This window comes from Carcharhinus amblyrhynchos, chromosome 21 (assembly GCF_965287045.1).
Source record: "Carcharhinus amblyrhynchos chromosome 21, sCarAmb.v2.hapA, whole genome shotgun sequence".
NCBI lineage: Eukaryota > Metazoa > Chordata > Chondrichthyes > Carcharhiniformes > Carcharhinidae > Carcharhinus > Carcharhinus amblyrhynchos.
In genome coordinates this window covers 32,836,590-32,858,316 of record NC_137344.1, presented here as the reverse complement: position 1 = coordinate 32,858,316, position 21,727 = coordinate 32,836,590, and the positions used below count along the sequence as shown (strand labels likewise).

At 39.8% G+C, this 21,727-nt stretch overlaps 1 protein-coding gene across 3 annotated transcripts in view; it reads left to right on the top strand.

The window, feature by feature from the left end:
- Positions 1–21,727, top strand: part of slc38a12 (solute carrier family 38 member 12) — a 241,466-nt gene that overhangs the window by 85,737 nt on the left and 134,002 nt on the right. For all 3 annotated transcript variants that reach the window (XM_080208957.1, XM_080208955.1, XM_080208956.1), the window contains exon 8: positions 6,388–6,487. In XM_080208957.1, coding sequence (XP_080065083.1) covers positions 6,388–6,487 — 100 coding nt within the window. The remainder of the gene's footprint in view (positions 1–6,387; positions 6,488–21,727) is intronic.

Below are 21,727 nucleotides of genomic sequence, written 5' to 3'. Positions count from 1 at the left end.
ATTAACCCTATCTCATTGTGAATAACGGGTCTAGTTCAGCCTGCTTCCATAAGTTTGCCATTGGCAGGACTAGAAGGTCATGCTGGTGAGAACAATCAGATAAATCTGGCCTATGAACTTGTCAATTACTCTACCATTGACCATCTGATTTTATTTTACAGTTGATCATTATAAAAGATCTGGGGTTTCTTTTAATTTGTAAGCCCAAGTTAGCGATCTGATCAGAGATCTGTCAGTTAAGGCTAGCTACAGACCGCACTGGGTGTCTTCACGAAGTTCAAAGAATTTAACTTTATTGCAAGTATGCAACGTTATTGACAAAAGGCAGTGATAAGGAATTGCATTCACTGTGTAATACGTTCTGGTTGACTGCAGCACTTGTCTCTTGATTAAAGCATATCTTCTCTTTTTGATGATTAATACTTTGGGGTCTTAATCAGGACCCCAAATCCTAATTTTTCAAGTGCTGGCTCTGTTACATAGCAAGAAAAATTTATTCCTTCACAGATCATTTAGTCGATAAGTATCTCATTGTTTTCCCAGTGCCTTATCTTTGAGCTTCTTACTGTGACTTGTTACTGTGCTTACCCCAGTCCAACACTGGCATCTCCACATCATATCTTTGAGCTACCATAAGTTTAAAGATCATCATGGCTGATATGATTAGTGTCTGTTGTTTGCCGGGTCTTCAGTCTTAAATTTATTTAATACTGTTGATTCCATGTAACTTGTGCCTTTTTTCTTTCACAGCTTTTCAACCAAAATGTCTTACACCTCTTCCTACTGCTATGGCCCCTTGGTCACTTGCCAAAAAGTAGCACTTCAAAAGGGTCAATATGTGCAGAGTCTGTTTTTTTGCAAATCTTTTCTGGAAAGGGTATATTTATAATCTTTTAGGAAGTTTCCCTGTGGCTGTTCATAGTTTAAAGCATTTCCAGTCAAGTTTTACATTAACTGAATTAACCATTTTTACATTTCTTCTGGGCAATTCATATCACTGGTACAGAAACATAGAAACCCTACAATGCAGAAAGAGGCCCTTCATAAGTTGTTCACTAAGTATCAAAATAACGAGTGCAACTGTGACATTTTATTTACAGGACACTCGAGTGCAATCTCGAACGCAGAGTTGCACCGAACACAATCCCACCCAGGCTCTACCCCCATATCCCTACATTTTTTACCCACTAATCCCTCTAACCTACACATCCCAGGACACTAAGGGGCAATTTTTTTAGCATGGCCAATCAATCTAACCCGCGCATCTTTGGACTGTAGGAGGAAACCAGAGCACCCAGAGGAAACCCACGCAGATGCGAGGAGAATGTGCAAACTCCACACAAACAGTGACCCAAGCCAGGAATCGAACCCAGGTCCCTGGAACTGTGAAGCAGCAGTGCTAACCACTGTGCTACCGTGCTGCCCCAAGTTTGGCTAATATTCAACTAAATTTATCCATCGTAGTTTAGCAGTTACATTATGTACAATGTTAATAGGTATACTTGAGGATATGACAACTAAGTTCCAACAGTGCTATAATTGAACAAAAAGGAAGGTTTGTCTCACTCCAGAGACCCTTCCCTGGACACACATGCATCCATGAATAAAATGTAGTTCTATTTTAAATGTAACAAATGGATTTATTAAAGATTTCCCATAATGGTGTGAATTCAGTTTGAAGGAAGACATTGTGTTTTTGTTGCAAATTAATCTCCTTGTTTTTGGTCTACAGAGATCTGTTTGTTGTATTGTAGTATTAAATACCCGAGTTGGGTAGCACAGATATTGATGTATTTATGGTGAAATTATGCAATAATGTAGTAATTAAAAGGCACATTGATTATCTTTAATTGATCCTATCTTGTAGTATGTTAATTACTCAGTTATATAGTTCCAGATGATCATCTCACAGGCCTAAAGTTTAAATCTCACCATCATAAGGTGTGGAATTAATTTCAGTTTGGAAGTCTATGGCATAATTTCAGTAAACAAAAAGTAATCATGAAGCTAAGTTTTTGTGAAAACCAAGTTCTGACCTGCCGCTCCTATCTGTAGTGGCTTCTGTCATGGACGATTGACTCTGAAGACAGGTCAATCATCCGTAAGCAACCACAAGCATTTAATAAGACCTGGTGTGAACTGTTCACAAGGAATGAGATAGGGCAAATTCAGCCTTTGAGTAGGATCAAAAACTAGCTGATTATTGCCTATTAACGATTTATAGAATCATAGAAATCTTATAGTGCAGGAAAAGACCATTTGGCCCATTGAGTCTGCAGTGACTCAGTCAGAGTATCTTACTCAGGCTCTGTCCCCCACCCTACCCCTGTAATCCAACACATTTAGCATGGCCAATCCACTTAATCAGCAGCTCTTTGGAATGTGGGAGAAAACTGGAGCGCCTGGAGGGAAGACATGCAGAGAACATGCAAACTCCACACAGTCACCCAATCAAACACAGGTTCTACCATAGCTATTCTCTTTGGACCAGCATCACTGATCTAGCATGTGAAACTTGATCCCTTTATGATATAAGGAAGTTCTTTACAGCTCATTCAATTGAGCAATAGTGCCCTGGCAGTTGTTAATAAAGAACCCAGTTAGTATATGGGACCTCTATGGAGCGATTTCTGCCAAGGCAAGATGATTAAAAAAAAAGAGGGCAGGGCCACACACTGGGATTCCCACTTCATTTTCTAATTATTTTTGCTGTCAGTTTGCCCCATACGCAAAGCATCCTCAGCTTTGGCTTCACTGTAAGGGCTGACGGATCAAGTTGCCCTGCAATCTGTGGATTTTCCCCGATCTTTTAAGTTGATGTGAGCCACAGCATCTGAGGCATGAGCCATGGGAAATGCTGGTTTTATGGTGGGAACCAAAAGAAAATATTTGCTGGCCCCTGGAATTAATTGACTAATGAGCTTTGAAGTATAGCATTCTTTCAGTTTCAATAGTTAGATGTTGTATTGTAAAGTAGATACTTTTTTACTGTAGTAACTGATTATAGGGCCATGACTGCAAGGGTAAGTTGATCATTTCATTCACCATTACATTCACCAGCATTGTATAAGCTTAGTTTTTTCTTTTTGGGGAAAAGTGTCCTTATGTATTCAAAACTGAATTAAAAAGCCGCCGAGGAGTGCGCGTGTAATGATATGAAGTGAATTAAATGCCGAGAGCACATCAAAAGTGGGAAAAACGTATGTCAATTAGGGAACATCATAGAATCCCAACAGTGCAGAAGGAGGCTATTCAGCCCATCAAATCTGACCCACTCTCTGACATGCTTTTTCGCCCATCCCGTGTATTTATTCTGCTAATACCCCTAACGTACACATTGAGACACTTGAGGGGCAATTTATCAATTCATCTAACGTGCATATCTTTGGACTATTGGGAGGTAACTGGAGCACCCAGAGGAAAATCATGCAGGCACAGGGACAATGTGCAAACTACACCCAGACAGTCACCTAAGTCTGGAATTGAACCCAGGTCCCTGGTGCTGAGAGGAAATGGTTAACCACTGCTACCAAGCTGTCATTACGTGCTGCTGGAGTGCATTGATAGGCCATCTGGTGTGACTTAGAAAACCTACCCATCTGTTCTACAATTTTACTAAGCCCCAAGGTCTGGGAGCTATAATGGGTTGTTATGATAGCTGAGCCCATTATGTAGGCTCAGCTGAGTTTTGGAAGGTCCAGAACGATGTATCCCAGCAGGGGATCGTATAGACATTTTGATAATTTTAACATGTTTTTAAGAACCAACTATCTTGGTGGTGAGTGAAATAGTTGTTTGTTTCTGTAACTAATTGACCACTTGAAAGGTTTTAATCTTTTGAGAATTAAGGAAAGTTTGAGTGAAACCGGGTTGTTAGTTTTTTTTGTCCTGAGGTATGATCATGGATGCTGGGTGAGTGGCTATGGAAGGGATAGGGGGGTTGTGGATGAGAAGGGGATAAGTATTTAAGGGCCTGATGTGGGGAGAATGTTCCAGCAGTTTTCATTCTTTAGGCCTGTACCATCTCAGGTTTGCCTCTAAGGTGGCAGGCCCAACTCTGTCCTGACTCTGCCTCCACAGAATTAAAAAACTCTGGGCAGTGGCCCTTTTGTAAGAGATGGGCTGCCAAATTTGGAAGTTCCACATTTCTTGTTTCAGCTGCCTCCATGGAAACATTTTTGCGTACGGCTTTCACTAAGACATCTACTCAATCTATCAGTGCTTGTTCTTTTTGGGTTAAATTCAAATTAGCAGCCTTGTATTAACAGGCTCTGTAGAAGGATCATTTCGATCTGAAGCATTAGCTGAGTTTATCTACATTTTCTATTTTAATTTCAGATTTCCAACATCCGCAGTATTTTGCTTTCATGTGGCACTGAATTTTGTCTGGTTGTAAATGTTCAGGCCTTAACCTATAAACAGTTATGATATGGAGATGCCGGCGTTGAACTTGGGTGGGCATGGTAAAAAGTTTCACAACACCAAGTTAAAGTCCAGTAAGTTGGACTATTTGGAATCATGTGCTTTCAGAGCACTGCTCCTTCATCAGTACAGTGGAAAGGTGGGTTTACAAACATGGCATATATAGACAGGGACCACAGTTGCAAGACACTGGTTAAAATGCGAGTATTTTCAGGTGATCAAGTCTTTACAGGTACACACAATGTGGAAAGAGGGATAATCACAGGTTAAAGAGGGGTGAATTGTCTCAAGCCAGGACAGTTAGTGTATATGCCATGTTTGTGAACCCACCTCTCCACTCACCTGATGGAGCAGCGCTCAAAGTGCGTGATTCCGAATAAACCTGGACTTTTAACATGGTGTTAATGACAGGAAAGCAGGACCTCTGTTTCAAAGCCTATTTCAGGTGCTCACTGTTGTAGGTAGACTTCAGGATCCACACGGTGTTGAGGATTGATTTATTGAACGGACGACCTGAAAGCGGTCCCTTCTGAAACTGGTTGTGTCTAACTTGCACAGCATTAATTGAAATTTTTACCTATCTAACTTGGAAAAGGACTTGGATATTATGTTAGATTGAGTTTTAAAAAGGTTGCCTTTCAGACAGTTAGATAGCACATACAATCAATGATCAAACTTGCGATTTTTCATACAACACAATAGATTTGAAGTAATGGAAAGGCATTGAAATGCTTCCACAGCAGTTTATACCCTGAGGTTGCAACTGAATTTCATTTCAATCACAGTTAAAACCTTAAATGAGAAAGCATTAGGAAAAGAGTTACCCTGTCCTTTTTTTTTTAATTTCAGCATATTTCAATTTTACTTGTATATTTCTTTGAGCATGCTGTAGCAAAACTACCCTATGTTCCCAGAATCCACCATGATTGGTAGGAGTAAACTATTCCAACAGACTGGCATATGGAAGCATCTTCTCCAAGGAATGCTGTAACGGAAGGCTCCTATGTTTGCTCCCTCCTGAGATGCTTACTCCATACCATCAGATTTAATCAAGGCCATTCTGAATTGCTTTTTGTCTGTCACCTGACATGACAGTGATGTCAGACTCGGAGAAAATGCTCATGTTTGTCACTGAGTAGCTGTGTATTTCCCACATGGAAAGGATGTCAGGATGGAATTATTCACATGAAAGGCGCTTGGGATTTTGAACACTCCTTCCCCAAAAAGCTGTTGATGCTGGGAGTGAAATGAAAATTTCAAACCCGAAAGGTAGATCTTTGCGCAACAAAGTTAGTAGTGGATGGAGTTGAGATGCAGGACAGTTCCGATCTGGTCTGACTAAAGGCAGAACAGGCTCGAGGGAATGAATGGCTGCCTCTGTTCTATCCCCAGCTACATACAAAGGATCTGACTGGGTTTCTGTTTTGTAGGCTTGTAGGTTCTGTTGAACAGGTGGCTTCTAGTTTGTTTCAGAAAGCTCACACCTCGGACCCAGATTGCTATAGTTTGCATGAGTGCCAGTGCCTTGTCCTTCCCAGTTACTGTCCTTAGCACACTCAATGATGCAGTTAGGACTGGAAACATTCCAATTTTTGCAAATTCTTGGATAAATCATTGCAGCAACATAGACTAATAGAATAACGTCAGTCAGCGTGCAAGCTGAATTGACTGTAATTTTAAACTGATTCGTTTGTAATTAAATCAATAAAGATGCATTGTTTAAAAGGTTCTTATTAGAATGCTTTGTGGGAAGCTGCAATGTGACACTGAATACAGTGACCTTCAGTATAAATTTCAGGCAGTGGGACCGTTTCACAACTCGTGGATAATATTGTTTTTGAATGTTACTCCTGTGTATTGGATCAAAAACAAAATGGTTCTGACAAAGTAGAATCTGTTTTTGGCCCCAAACTATATTTTATGCTAATTATGGGACAAAAATTCACTGTCTCCCTTTTCTCATAGTGGGAATCAGTCATGCAGTGCCGACAGCAAAGTAAAGCACAATGATACAGATCCGTGCTGGGGATCAGTTAGACGCATCGATGCCTACAGGATCTTTCTGGTGAGTGGGCAAACTACAACACTGGCAGCAACTTTTAAATCAAACAAGTGATCGCTCAGATTTTATCCTATGCCTGTTGTCACATTAACTCTTTAATGACAGCAGTGAAATGTGTGCCAAAACTGAGTAGCAGGGCTAGAATAATGGTTAGTGGGAAAGGCACTGGTAAGATGCTGGAAATGAAGAAAAAGCTTTTTTTTTTGGAGGGGGGGATGGTGATGCGGCTGTGGGGGATGGGAAAGGCCAAGGGGGAGGAATGATGAAGGGGACAGGAGGGAGGGAATGGGGAGAGGGGTTAGGTAATTATTAAGAATGTGAGTAAATATTGAAGACGACTTAGGAAATTGATATATGTTGGGAAAATGGCTGTTTGATGAAAGGAGGTAATGGGAGAGTTGAAATTGGGGAACGTGAAGGAAAAGGTAAGGTATACAAGAAGAGAAACATGATTATGAAGGAAATTGAAAATGTGATTCAGAAAAATGGAATGAGCTGAAAGGCTGGGAGTTGAGAACAAAATAAGTCACGAGAGAACTAGGGTTCTATTTGAAAAGCTGGAATGTGGGAATAGAAAATCTGCATGAAAATAACAAGTGGAAGCTTGAGAAGATGGAAGAAAATAGTAAATCAGGAAAATCATTAGATAATGAAGGTGAAGCAGGAAATATGAAGAAAAATATAGCAAATCTGTGGCAAAGATGAGCACGTTGGGGGGGGAAAAAAAAGCAAGGGGTAAATGAGAATTTGTTCTATTTTTGAATCTGAATGCAAAGGCCCCATTTTAATGCCCACGGAGTTTCCCTGAGAGGCTGGCCATAGACCTTCCCTCAGCATCAGCCTGATCTTCAAGCTGATGGTGCTCAGGGTGGAATTGCAGGATATAGCACCAATGACCACATCCATCTCAGTCAGGATAGTGTGCAACCTGAAGCAAATGTGGAATTGATAAGATTTCTGTGAGTTTGCAATTCACCTTTTGGGGTGGGAAGTGGATAGGGATGAAACTATATTCAATTTCAGCTTTGTTCCTGTATACTATCACCATCTGATTCTATGTGATTCAGAATGAAATTTATCTCAGTTCCTTGTGCATTTGGAGACTTGCATTATGATGTAAGAACCAGAGGAGGCCTTTTTACCTAGAGTCCAATCCTCTACTGTATCAGATTGTAGCGGATTGGTAACAACTCCATTTACCCATCTTGCTCCATATGTCTTGATATCTTTAACCTAAAAAAATCTGCTGATCTTTCTGAATATTTCAATTGAGCCTTGAACCAGATTTCCATTATCCTTTCTGTGGGTAAAGTTCTTCCTGGGGTCAATATTAAATGATCTGACTCTAATTTTAAGATTATGCTCCGCCAATGGTTTTACTTAATCTACCTTACTGAATTCCTCCATTTTAATGGTCTTGATTAGATCATCCCTTGTATGTAAAGTCAAGGTTTTTGAAAGCCAAGTTTATGCAATCTGATCTCAATTTTACCCTTAATGCTCTGGTATCCTTTGGTGAATTAGTATTATATTGCCTCTTAAGGCCAGTAGATCTTTCTGGTTAACTGAAGCATCACTTACTTTTGTATTTTGTTACCAGTAAGATAATGGTTAATATTTGGCAAAGCATTTTTATACCAGGCCATTAGCCTTTAGCCATTTGTTCATGTGAATACCTGAACCTCTTTGCTTTTCCACAGCTCCTGACTCACCATTAAGAAAAGATTCCAGTTTGCAATTCTCCGATCCAAAGAATTATTTTTAGAGTTAATCAGCCTATTGATTTTTGTGTATTGTATTTTGGTTACTAATTGGAATTATGGTACAGTTATATAGTATTTATCACTGAGCCTGACACTAAAGTAGCGCTCAACTTTATGATAAAGTAACCCATTACATAATTGAGAGACTGTAACAAAAGACCTGCCATTGGCATTTATTGGCGTTTATTGACGTTTATCATTTGGCGTTTATTGGTAGGGGGATTGAATTTAGGAGTCGCAGCGTCATGTTGCAACTGTACACAACTCTGGTGCGGCCGCACCTGGAGTACTGTGTGCAGTTCTGGTCCCCACATTACAAGAAGGATGTGGAGGCTTTGGAGAGGGTGCAGAGGAGGTTTACCAGGATGTTGCCTGGTATGGAGGGGAGGTCCTATGAGGAGAGACTGAGGGATTTGGGGTTGTTTTCGCTAGAAAGAAGGCGGCTAAGAGGGGATCTTATTGAAACATATAAGATGATTAGAGGTTTAGATAGGGTTGATAGTGATAGCCTTTTTCCTCGGATGGAGAAAGCTAGCACGAGGGGGCATGGCTTTAAATTAAGGGGGGGTAGTTATAAGACGGATGTCAGGGGTAGGTTCTTTACCCAGAGGATGGTGAGGGATTGGAATGCCCTGCCTGCTGCAGTTGTAAATGCACCTAGTTTGGGGGCGTTTGAGATCCGTGGATAGGTTTATGGACGAAAAGGGATTGGTTTAGAGTTAGTGGGTCATTGTTTTTTAACTGGTCGGCGCAACATCGTGGGCCGAAGGGCCTGTTCTGCGCTGTAGTGTTCTATGTTCTATTGCATTTAGACTCCCGAATGTCAGAAAACTGACCACTGTTATGGAGGCAAGGGTGGTCCCATAAAGAAAAACATCCAAGTAAACTTAGCTTGTTAACTAGAGTTTATTTCAAAGGAGCAAACTTGGGTAGTACTGAATGACACAAAATCACATCCTGATTTCTAATGACAGGTTTTGTTCTGTTGGAAGCACTTGTACATGCGTGCAAAATTAGTGAGATGATGACGTATGGGAGTTGTACTAATCCTCAGCCTGACATGAAATAGCCTGTTCAGAAAGGAAGCCAGTTAACTGGCAGTAATGACTGAACGGGGCGAGGTTTGCTCTTCGAGGGAGAAAAAAATCTTGACCAAACTGAGAATTTCAAGATTAGAAGTTATTTAATAGGGAGTCACCACTTGGGTAGTGAATGGTCAGGATTAGAGGTTATCAATAGAAGTGATCATTAACAAATTGAATGAGGAACTCTGGAGAAGTTTAGTCAGATTGTGGTGAGAATGCAGAACATGGTAGCAGTTGAAGTGAATAATATAGATTTAAGATGAAGCAATTTAAGTAAATCAGGGGCAAAAGAATAGAAGAATATGCAGTTAGTTTAATGCAGTTGTATGGGAAGTTTCTTGTATTGAACAAAACACCAGCCTAGACATGTTAGACTGACAGCTCTGTCTCCGGGCTGTAAATTTCTATGACATTAGCAGAAGCCAATCGCCCTTAGTGAATTTTGAGGTGGTAACAGAACACTAGTTGTAATTTATCTGGATTTTCAAAAGATCTTTGAGATGCCCCATGTAGCCTATTGAATAAGGTCAGAGAATGTGAAGATGAGACAGGTGGCAGAATGATTGCTTGCTGACTTCAAGACGAATCGGAGTGGGAGTGTATTCACTAAGCCTATAAAAATATGATTGAAAAAGATTCACCAAAAGTTGCTGTGAGGACAAGCGTAAAGTCTCTAAATGAACTGACAGAAAACAGTGCAAGATTTATCTAAAAGTATTTTGGCAACTGCAGCTTATTCATTCACAAGCCAGTGTTTATTACACTTTTCAAGATGGTGGTGATGAACTGTCTTAATAACTGGCTTACAATACACCAGCACACTGGTCCACCACACCAACTTTGTGCAGGGGCTTTCTATCCCATTATCTAAGTTGGTTAATACAGTGAGTAGTTGAGACCCTAGTACATGTCTGCTGGACACCACTAATCGCATCTTGCCAATTAGAGTGCCTGCACATTATCCCTAGCTTTCTGCTCAGTTATTTCCTGACCTGGTCAATAATTTGCTATCAAATCAGCAGGTTTCATCTTTGACTATCAGTCTCTTCTGAGAATTTTGTGGACTTCCAGGAGACATTTAATATAAGACAGACCCACAGACATTTCCATGTCTAATTCAGTAGCCTCTTAAAAATAATCAGTTGTGTTCATCAGCCATGTCATGCCCTTTATGAATCTGCCTGGTTCTCTCTGGTCAGCTAAAATCTTAAGGTGTTCAGACACTCTGTCCTTTAATTATAGACTGTAGGAATTTTCCAATTAGAGATGTTTGGCTAGCTGTTCTGTAATCCTGGTTTCTGCCTTTAATCTTTTTTAATTAGCAGAAACCATGTGCAATTCTTCAGTCCAAAGAAATGGTTCCCATGTTAGGAAATTTTTGGAAGATTATAAATAATTACTTCTAGAAAATGCTGGAAGTATTCAGCATGCTATGGTACCATTTGCGGCAAGAGTTTTAGGTGCGACCTTCAGAACTGGGAACAGTTAGAAATATGCTTTTGAGCAAGGTGTGGGTGGGACAGGACAAAAGGGATGGTGAGAGATAGAGTGCAAGACTAGAGAGATTGAATGTTAGAAGTGTTGATTTTCTAGGGGCAAAGGGAATGGTTTTGGGGCAGGAAAAGAAACAAAAACTAGAGCAGTTGTGCTACCAAATGCAAGCAAAAAAAACCTGAAGCATGCAAAAACAAAAGGAAATAAAATGGGCTTTGAGCTTATGGACTGAAACTTTTTAACTCAACGTTGAGTCCTGAAGGCTGTAAAGCGCTTGAACGAAAGATGCAATGCTGTGTCTGAAGCTTGTGTCGAGCTTCACTGGTTTGGTGCAGTAGGCCAAGGGCAGAAATGTCAATGTGAGAGCAAAGTGGAGAATTAAAACGACAGGCCACCAGGAGCTTAAGGTCATGTTTGCGGACTGAACTGTGGCATTCTGCAAGATGGTCACCCATTCTGCAATTTGATCTCAACAATGTAGAGGAGACCACACTGAGCATCAAACTTATTGATCAAAAGAATACATGTAATTCAGAGTCTTTGTGGCCTTGGACAGTGAGGAGTGGGGGAAAAGGGCAGGTATTACATCTGTGTATGCATGGGAAATGGTCCGGATATTTAATGGGGGAATGGAGGAGAACTGAGGAGTGAACCACAGAGAATCATGGAGGAGACAGTTCCTTTTGGAATGCTGAAATGGGAAGGGAAAATGTGTTTGGTGGTGTTAGGGCATCTGTAATATTGTTGTCTGCTTTAAAAATCCTGTAATGAAACCTCTGGTTCTCTTGCACTTTAATTTCTCCATTACCATTATCTATCTTGTGATAATTTGATGAATCCCTGTCCTCAAATGAGGTTAATTAGGATATTCTGATCTCTTCCTCTACTGTAAATAGCAATGCAAAGTATTTTTTTTCAGTTTCTGCCTTTTCTTATATTCATTGTTAACAATTTTCCATGGGCCCATACTGCTTCAGACTGCCCTCTTTCTTAATGTGCAATGCTTAAAAAAAAATTGTTTTGACTTGAAGTTTGTGCTATTTAAAACTGTTAGGGCATCTTGAATTGTTCTTGCTTGGCTGATTGTTGCAACGTTGCAATCCAATATACAGGGCTTCTGGATTGAGTATGCAAATTGTTGAGAATTGAGGAAAGGTCCTTTCCTTATCAGAAAGGAGATGAGAATAGCTGGACCAGATTATCTAACATGAATTATGGGAAAAATTTCTTTAGAAACTATAATTCCTGATCAAATTAGTTAGCAGTTTGAAATACTTCCCTTAATCAAGGTCAGCCAGCTGGAATTTGTTAAAGACGAGTTATATTGGATCAAACCCTCACTTTCAAAGTGGCTGATCGGGTGGAGTCAATAGTTTTTTCTGAAATGTCTTCAGTAAGATGGTATCAAAATACTTTGATAAACATCCAGGTAAGTATGGAAGGCTGGAGATTGAGGAACAGGCTAATGGAATTGATACTTCAGTATAATGATACTGTAATGTGTATTGGAATTCCTACATAAGATGAATGTAGAATTTCTTGAATTCAGACAGTCATTTTGCTCCTCTTATTTTTAAAAAGGCCAAAACACTTAGTTTCTGAAAATGCTGGCATTGAATCTGAAGATATTGCGATTGATGTGTAATTGAGTAGTTAAGTCATAGCCAGAGTAGGACTCTGAAGCATCAACCCATCTTGTTGTCAGGATTAGTTTAACATCTCCGCTGTTTTTAATTCCCCATTCAGCCTTTAAAGGGGCCATTATTTTCTTATAGAATTTCTTGCAATCTTTTTGCTGCTTTCCAGCTTTAGTTTGTGCACATTGATTTTCTCCCTCTGGATTATTTAGTTATCCTTCACAGATTTCTCCAATCCTTAGATTTTCACACTTCGCAATATCATAAGACTCTTAGTCCAATACCATCCTTAGTCTCATTTTAGTTGGCCACAGGTTGGTGACTTTTCCCATGGTATTTTTATTTCCCGGAAATATGAATTGAGAATTATGATTTTAAAAGAAGTTCACTGCTTATCTACTGTATTAACTTTTAATTTCCTGATCTATTTCAATCTTTCTTTCTTATGCACCTGCCCTTCATAGCCATTATTTGGAGTAAAGTTTATTGCTGTAGTCTCTGATTTGAGATTCACTTTTGAACTCAAATGTGCAATTCTATTATCATCACTCTTCCACAAAAGATCCCTTACTGTGTGATTATTAATTCACTGTCTTATTGCATTAAGATCAGATCTAAAATACTTGATTGTGCAACATATATTGTTCTAAGAATTTATCTCAAATACATTACATGACCTTGGCCTCGCCACCAGTTTTGCTAATTTAATTTGTCCAATCTGTATGAAGATTGAACCCCCCCCCACTCCCCACTTCATGGCTTTTGTTACAAGTTTCAATTCTCAATCTTTCCTAAAGTATAGCTATTTTTAGGCTTAAACTACACCCACCTTGTCAGTTCATATCTTTACCTGTATTGATTCTATTTCCTGGTCGTCCAAGTGAAGAACCTTCCCTGTGCTTATCCTTGGACTGTCCTTTATTATCAGTACTACTACCCTGCTCCTATTCCATTTTGTCTGTCTCTTTGATGTATTGAATACTCTGGAATCTTTAGTTTTGAACCTTGGTCACTACACAACCACGTCTCTAAGAACTATTAAATAAACCCATTTATCTCCATTGGTTTGCCTATTGCGGTACAATTGCTTGATGTATTCAGATAAATCACCTTCACTTTTTAACCATTGCTTTGACCTTACTATTAGTGAATTTACATTGCTTGATGTAGTCTATAAACCACCAACTCGTGGGAAGGGTGTAGAGGATGCAAGTCCACAGGGAAATTGCTGACGGAGGCAAACATTATAGAATATTTATAACGGTGGACTTAAATTATCTATATTTTTTAATATATATAATATATACATAGGTAGTGTAAAGGGCAGATTGGGGCAAGCATTCCTGGATTGTATTCAAGAGAACTTTCTACATCATATCTGTACCCACTCCACAGAAAGCAGGCACTACTGGACTTTTTCTTGGAAATGATAGGCCAGGTAGATCAAGTTTAGGAGACAGTGATCATTGCATCATAAGGATTAAGATGATGGTAGAAAAAGACAATGGACAACCCAAAATAAGAATAATTAATTGGGGAAGAGTTGACTTCAACAGTACAAGAATGGAGCTAGGCTTGATAGGTTAACGTGGAAAATCTGTAGCGGAATAATGGGTTAACTTTAAAAAGGAAATGGCTTGGGTGTGATCAAAATGATTCCCTCAAGATCAAAAGCTTGGGCAAATAAATCCAGAGCCCCTTGGATGAAAAAGATGACGGGTAGAAAATTGAGAACAAGGCTGAATCCAGAAGGTTCAGAGGGGAATTGCAAAAGCACAAGCGAAGAAGGATTATGAGAAGAGACTGGCAGCCAACATAAAGGGGAATCCCAAAGTCATCTATAGTAATATAAAACATGAAAAGGTAGTAAAAGGAGGAATGGGACCAATTAGGGTATTTGTGCAAGAAGGCAAGGGCATGGCTGAGGTGTTAATACTTTGCATCTGTCTTTACCAAGGAAGCAGATGCCACCAAAGCCATGGTGACAGAGGAGAACATTATGCCCTTGTTCAATTAAAGTTGTAAAGATAAGCTTAGTGATTACAGACCAGGTAGTTTAACTTTGGTGGGGGAAGCAGTTATTCAGGATAGAATAAATAATCACATGGAAAAATGTGGGTTAATTAAGATAAGCCAGCGTGGATTTCTTGAGGGAAAATCATGTTCAAGTAACTTGGTGTTTTTTGAGGAGGTAAGAGGGTTCATGAGGATAATGCTGTTAATGTATATGGTCTTCCAAAAAGCATTTGATATGGTGCCATGCCATAGACTTGAAGTTATAGCTCATGGAATAAAAAGGACAGCAGCAATGTGGATACAGAATTGGCTGAATAATACCAAACAGCAAATAATGGTTAATAGTTAATTTCTGGGAGCAAGACTTGTACTGATGTTCCCCAAGGACCAGCATTTGATCCCTTGCTTTTCCTAATGCATATTAATGATCTCGATCTTGGTTTGCAGGTACACTTTCAAAGTATGTGGATTAGACAAAACTTGGAAGCATTGTAAACTGAGGACGACAGTATCAAACTTCTAAAGGATGTGGATAAGTTTGTAGGGTGGGCATATAGGTGGGAGATGAAATTAAATGCAAAGAAGTTTGCAGTGATATATTTCAGTTGGAAAAACATGGAGAGATAATATAAAATTAGGGATACAGCACTAAAGTGGGTATAGGAGTACAGGGATCTGGGTGTATGCGCGTAGATTCTTGAAGGTGGTGGGACAGGTGGTGAAAACGATTAATACAGTATCCTGGGTTTTACTCAGAGGCATAGAGTAAGAGGGTTATGCTGAACTTGTACAAGACACTAGTTAGACCTCAGCTGGAGTATTGTGTTCAGTTCTGGGTGCCACACTATAGGAAGGATGTGAATGCATTGGAGAGTACGCAGAAGAGATTTGCAATAATATTTTAGAAGAATAGGCAGTGCAATGACACTGGTTTGTATTGTTACCTCAGTGCCAGAGACCTGGGTTTGATTCCAACCTTGACTGACTGTGTGGAGTTTGCATGTTGTCAGTGTCTGCGTGGTTTACCTCGGGATGCTCCAGTTTCCCCCCTCAGTCCAAAGATGTGTAGGTTAGATAAAACACACAAGGTATATGTGTAGGATTATAGGATCGGGCGAAGAGGAGGACCTGGGTGAGAGATTTTGGAGAGGCTGACTGGCCTGTTTCTGCACTAAGTGTTTTATATTTCTATGGTTTCCAGGGATGGGAGATGTCAGTTATGAGGGGAGGTTGGGACTGTCCCCCTTTGAGAGGGAATTTGATAGAGGTGTTAAAAATCATGAGGGAGCTGGACAGAGTAGATGGGGCAAAACTCTTCTTGTTCTCAAAAGAATCAAGAATGAGAGGTCACAAATTTAAAGTGATTTGCAAAAGAAGTAAATGTGATATGGGGTATTAGTGTCTGGAATGCACTGCCTGGAAATGTGGTGGAGAAAAGTTCAATAAAGGCATTCAGTAGGACGTGAGATTATTTCAATGGAAACAATATTCAGAGTTACATGGAGAATGGCATTTAGTCATAATGCTTGTTTGGAGAGCCAGTGCAGACACAATGGGCTGAATAGCCTTCTGCATCATAACACTCTGATTCTGTGATGGTGCTAAAATCTCTGTTCTTTCCTGTCACATCCTGCTTATTTTTTACCCAAATTGCTACACTGTTCTATGGTTTGATCATTTATAAATTTCCCCTCACTTGAGCCATCCATCCTCTCTTTTCCCCAGTTTGAAATTCTATTTATGGTTTGAGCTATTTGCTTTGCCAGTATAGTGCTTGTTGTAAGTGGAGTCCGAATGGAACATTTCCCCCTGTCATTAGCTACTGGTATCAGTGCCCCTAATTCTAGCACCATTCTTACAGCCACGTATTTAGCTCTCTGATCTGTTCGATGTTGTCACACTGGGCAGGAAATGCAACCCCTGGAACAGCTAGTCATGGTTACGGTAAATAGCATTTTCCTGACCATTCTATTACTTCATGGACTTGAATGGCTCCTTGTACTGTGTTGTCGGTTTACTCCTCTGCTTTGTAGACTTTGCCTTCATCCAAACTAGCAGCAAGAACATCATTTCTGTTGAGTAAGGATGAAGGCTGAGGCTCCTTCAGCATTATCTTGAACTGGATTCACAATTGCCACTCCCTGTCCCTAGCCATTAATATGAACTGTACCAGTAGTTAACCCAAGGAGTGTGCCTACCTCCTGGATCAACATGTCCAGATAAGTCTGCCACCCATTTCCAATAATGTGCAATTTCTGCACCTTGGATACCAGCTCAACAGCTTGGAGCTGACTGAATTATTGACAGTCACTGCAGTTATGATTGACCGGGATCGTGATCCTCTCCACAGATTCCCACATGCTGCAGTTATAGCAGACCATCTGCACTACCAATTCGATTCAACCTTTTTTATTAATTAAGGTTTATGTCTTTAATCAACTCGGCTTAGATATTTCTTAGTTTTTTAGCTAATTGCTTGATCTAATTTAAGTCGCATGACATCAAAGATTATTGCAGAGAATAAAAGCTCATGGCGTAGGGGAAAATATTACTGTAGAAGATCGGCTGGCAGAAAACAGTATGCATGAATAGGCCGTTTTCTGATTGTCAGGTTGTGATGGTTGGTGTCTTGCAGGAGTCTGTGCTAGGCTCTCAACAATTTACATCAGTAACTTGGATGAGGGGAACAAAGGCACTAAATTTGCAAATTAGATCAGCAGGGAAGTATGTTAAGAGAGCATATAGAGATTGCAGATAGATATAAGTTGAGCGAGTAGACAAAAATCTGGCAGATTAAGTTTATTGTGGGAAAATGTAAAGTTCATTTTGGCAGGAAAGGCAGGAAGAATAAAAAGTACAGATTACCTAAAATAGAACAACTGCTGAGGTGCAGAGGGATCTAGGTGTAATAGTGCATGTGTCACAAAGTTTGTATGCAGGTATTGCAAGTAGTTAAGGCTAATGAAATGCTGCCCTTTATTACAACAGATTTTGAACATAAATATTGTTATGCTTCAGTTATGCAGGGCATTGGTGAGACTACATTTCGAATATTGTGTTCGATGTTGGTCTCATTTAAGGAAGAATGTAAAAACATTGGAGGCAATTCAGAAGAATTTTACTGGATTGTGACCTAGAATGAGCATGTCCTCTAATGAGGAAAGATTAAACATATTGGGCTTGTTTCCACTGGAGTTTAAAAGAGTGAGGAGTGACTTGATTGAAGACTATAAGATCCTGAATGGCCTTGACTAGGTGGATGTGGAAAGGCCGTTTCCTCTTGGGTTAGACTAGAACTAGGGGACACTGATTTAAAATTAAGAGCCACCCTTTTAGGACAGAGATGAGAAGAAATGATTTTGAGGGTTGTATGACTTTGGGACATGCCTTAGATGGCAGTGGAGGCAAGGTCATTCAATGTGTGGAAGTAGATTTCTGGGCAAGGGAATCAAATGTTATCGGGGTAGATAGGAATGTAGAACTTCAAATGCAAATGCATCAACTGGTGAAGCAGGTTCAAGGGGCTGGTATTTACCAGTAACTTAGCATCACTGTTTCCATCCCGTTCTGTGATGCTACTTTATGATTTTCGACACATGCTGATTGGCCTTCCCTTTTTTTTAGGTTCTGTTTGTTACCTGAAGTATGCCATACTCTTAATATTTTTAGAAATGATAAATTAGACACTTGCCTCTGATTCCTCAATTACTGCCACTCCTTACTCTATACTTGTACTGACTTTCAAGTTTCCCTGTGTATCTTTGCTGTTATTGCTTTTAAATAGCTGGTGTGTAAACAAAGTAGCTTGCTGTTCATTCTATGTCTCTTTCTGTATGAAAGATTATTGATTTTTGCCTCATTTTCCTCTTTAAATGCTGACCATCTGTAATATTTTCTATCTCTAAGAAGGATTGTACCTGAAATTTCAATTGACTTATGATTTTATGAGAGATACTGCCTAACCTGCTGTGTGCTGCATTTTCAGGTTTTGTAATAATCCTGTGGGATTGTGGTCAGAACATAAAGCAGTTGCAAGTAAGTGCAGCGGTTGATTCTGTGAAGTTCAGTTGATTTTTAGGTATTCTGTTTTGATTAAGTCATGTCTTATGGCTGTAGCTCGTGACTTGGGTGAATCCTGATTCTCAGGTACTTCATGATCATTTTACCAGGTTAGTGGAGCACTGATGCTTCTGAGTGATGTTGATTTGGCCTATAAAGCAGAGCAATAGTGGGACTAGGTAGAATATGGCATGCACGTGAAAATTTCCAGCCTTTCAGAAGCACCACATGATTGAGTTGTACCTTTGGCTTAAAGCTGTAAATCTGGCAATGTTAGTGCAATTGACGAGGAATCTTCATATTAATTGACCAATCTGTGAAACGTTTGTCTTTACTACTTGATTGTGTGATGGATCCAGTGAACCCATTACTAATTCTGTTCAGTCTATTTTCATCAACTCCCCCACCCCCCAACTTAATGGTGACCCAAGTACAGTGCCTCAATTACAATAATATTACAGTTTCAGCCTTAACTATCAGCCCTATTGTTCAAGTGTGCATTAGGGTTCAGTGTTGGGTCCATTGTTTGTTATTTATATTAATTTTGAATGACATTTTAGGAGGCATGGTTAGTAAGTTTGCAGATGACACCAAGATTGATGGCATAGTGGACAGTGAAGAAAATTATCTAGGATTGCAGCAGGATCTTGATCAATTGGGCCAGTGGCCCGATGAATGGCAGTTGGAGTTTAATTTAGATAAATGCAAGGTGGTACATTTTGGTAGATTGAATTGGGACAGGACCTACTCCATTAATGATGGTGTTGGGGAGATTTGTAGAACAGATTTGGAGTACAGGTTCATAGCTTCTTGAAAGTGGAGGCACAATTGGACAGGGTAGCGAAGAAAGCATTCAGCATGCTTGGTTTCATTGGTCAGAACATTGAATACAGGAGTTGGGAAGTCTTGTTGAAGCTGTACAAGACATTAATAAGGGCACACTTGGAATATTTTGTATGGTTTGGTCACCCTAGTAGAGAAAGAAAGGATATTAAACTAGAAACAGTGCGGAAAAGATTTACTAGGATGCTACCAGGACTTGATGGTTTGAGTTATAAGGAGAGGTTGGATAGACTGGGACTTTTTTCTCCGGAGCATAGGAGGCTGAGGGGTGACCTTATAGAGGTCTATAAAATAATGAGGGCAGCTAGGTAATCATATCTTTTCCCAAATGTAGGGGAGGCTAAAATTGGAGGGTGTAGATTTAAGGTGAAAGGGGAGAGATACAAAAGGGTCCAGAGGGACTATTTTTTCACAGGGTGGTGAGTGTCTGGAATGAGCTACCAGAGGTAGTAGTAGAAGGGGGTACAATTTTGTCTTTTAAAAGCACTTAGACAGTTACACGGGGAGGATGGGTATAGAGGGATATGGGCCAAATGTGGGCAGTTAGGACTAGTGGTTATCTTGGTGGTTAAAACAGTGGGTGGCATGAACAAATTGGGCTGAAGGGCCTGTTCCATGCTATAGACCTCTGACTCAAGTGTCTCTCAACTCCAGGTTAAAGTCCAACAGGTTTTTTGGTAACAAACGCCACTAGCTTTCGGAGCACTGCTCCTTTGTCAGGTGAATGGGAGATCTGTTCACAAACAGGGCATATGAAGACACAAACCCAATTTACAGAATAATGATTGGAATGCGCGTCTTTACAGCTAATCAAAACTTAAAGGTACAGACAACGTGAGTGGAGAGAGCATTAAGCGCTACCTGTAGTGCTTAAACTACCTGTGCTTAATGCTCTCTTCACTCATGTTGTCTGTACCTTTAAATCTTGACTGGCTGTAAAGCCTTGCATTCCAATCATTATTCTGTAAATTGAGTTTGTTATTTATATGCCCTGTTTGTGAACAGATCTCCCACATACCTGACGAAGGAGCCGTGCTCCAAAAGCTAGGGGCGTTTGCTACCAAATAAACCTGTTGGACTTTAACCTGGTGTTGAGACTTCTTACTGTGTTTACCCCAATCCAATGCTGGCATCTCCACATGTTTCTGACAGTGTTCCTCCCATATCTGGCTGAATCTGGTGATACCGCTATGCTAGGTATAAAAACTGCAAATGGAATATGGCAATGTACTCGCCCTTTTGTAAGCAATGTCAATCAGCCTGTAAAGCCCTGATGATGCAGTTGGATCTGTATTCTAAGTGATACCTAATGTTTTCCTGCTTCGATTGTATGATTCTTAGTGCCCCTGAACTCAAGAATTTTCTCGATACGAGGCATTGAGTAAGAGTCTTTCTGCAGGTATATTTAGATTATGGTTGTGCACTGTTTAGTGTGTGACCGTATTCTTCTTTGGAGTGCTATTAGTGTCTTCTACTGTGAAAGTTGACATAGTATTTATTTAACTTATGTGATTTCCTGGTTCACCATTATCATTTCCCTATTCTGATTTTCTAAGGAGCTTGTGTTCACTTAGCCTCTCTTCCTTTTTATTTATTTAAAGAAGTTCTTTCTGTTAAGTTTGCTAATTTATCCTCAACTTATCATCTTCATCCGTTACTGTTTTGGTCATCTTTCGTTGGATTTTTAAAAATTTTCCCAGTCCTGTGGCCTACCACTAACCTTTGCTACATTATTTTGTTTTCTTTCAGTTTAATGCCATCCTTAACTACCTTAGTTAACCGTGGTTGAGTTATCCCTCCTAGATTACTACTTTCTCACTGGGATATATATCTTTGTTGTGAGTTATGAACTATTTTCATAAATGTCTGCCATTGTTGATCAACCATCCTTTCTGTTAAACTCCTTTCCTAGTCTACTCCAGCCAACTCTGCCCTTATTGCTTTGAATCACCCTTATTGAAGTTTAGCATAGTCATTCTGACCCAAGTTTTTTACCCTCAAACTGAATGCTAAATTCTACCTTTTCATGGTCACTGTTTCTAAGGAGATCTTTTAGTGAGATTGTTTATTAAACCTGCTTCGTGATACATAACCAGATCTAAAATAGTTTGATCCAGAACATGCGGTTCTAGGGAATTGTCCTGAATACATACAATGAAATCTTCCTCATGGCTATCTTAGCCAATTTGATTTTCCCATCCCATATGAAGGTTGATTACCCATGATGTGCTACCTTTTTTACATGCCCAACTTATCTCCTTATTTCTGTCCTACAATGTAGGTACTATTAATTGGCCTATGGATTACTCCCTTCAGTGTTATCTTCCCCTTGTTATTTCTTTCTTC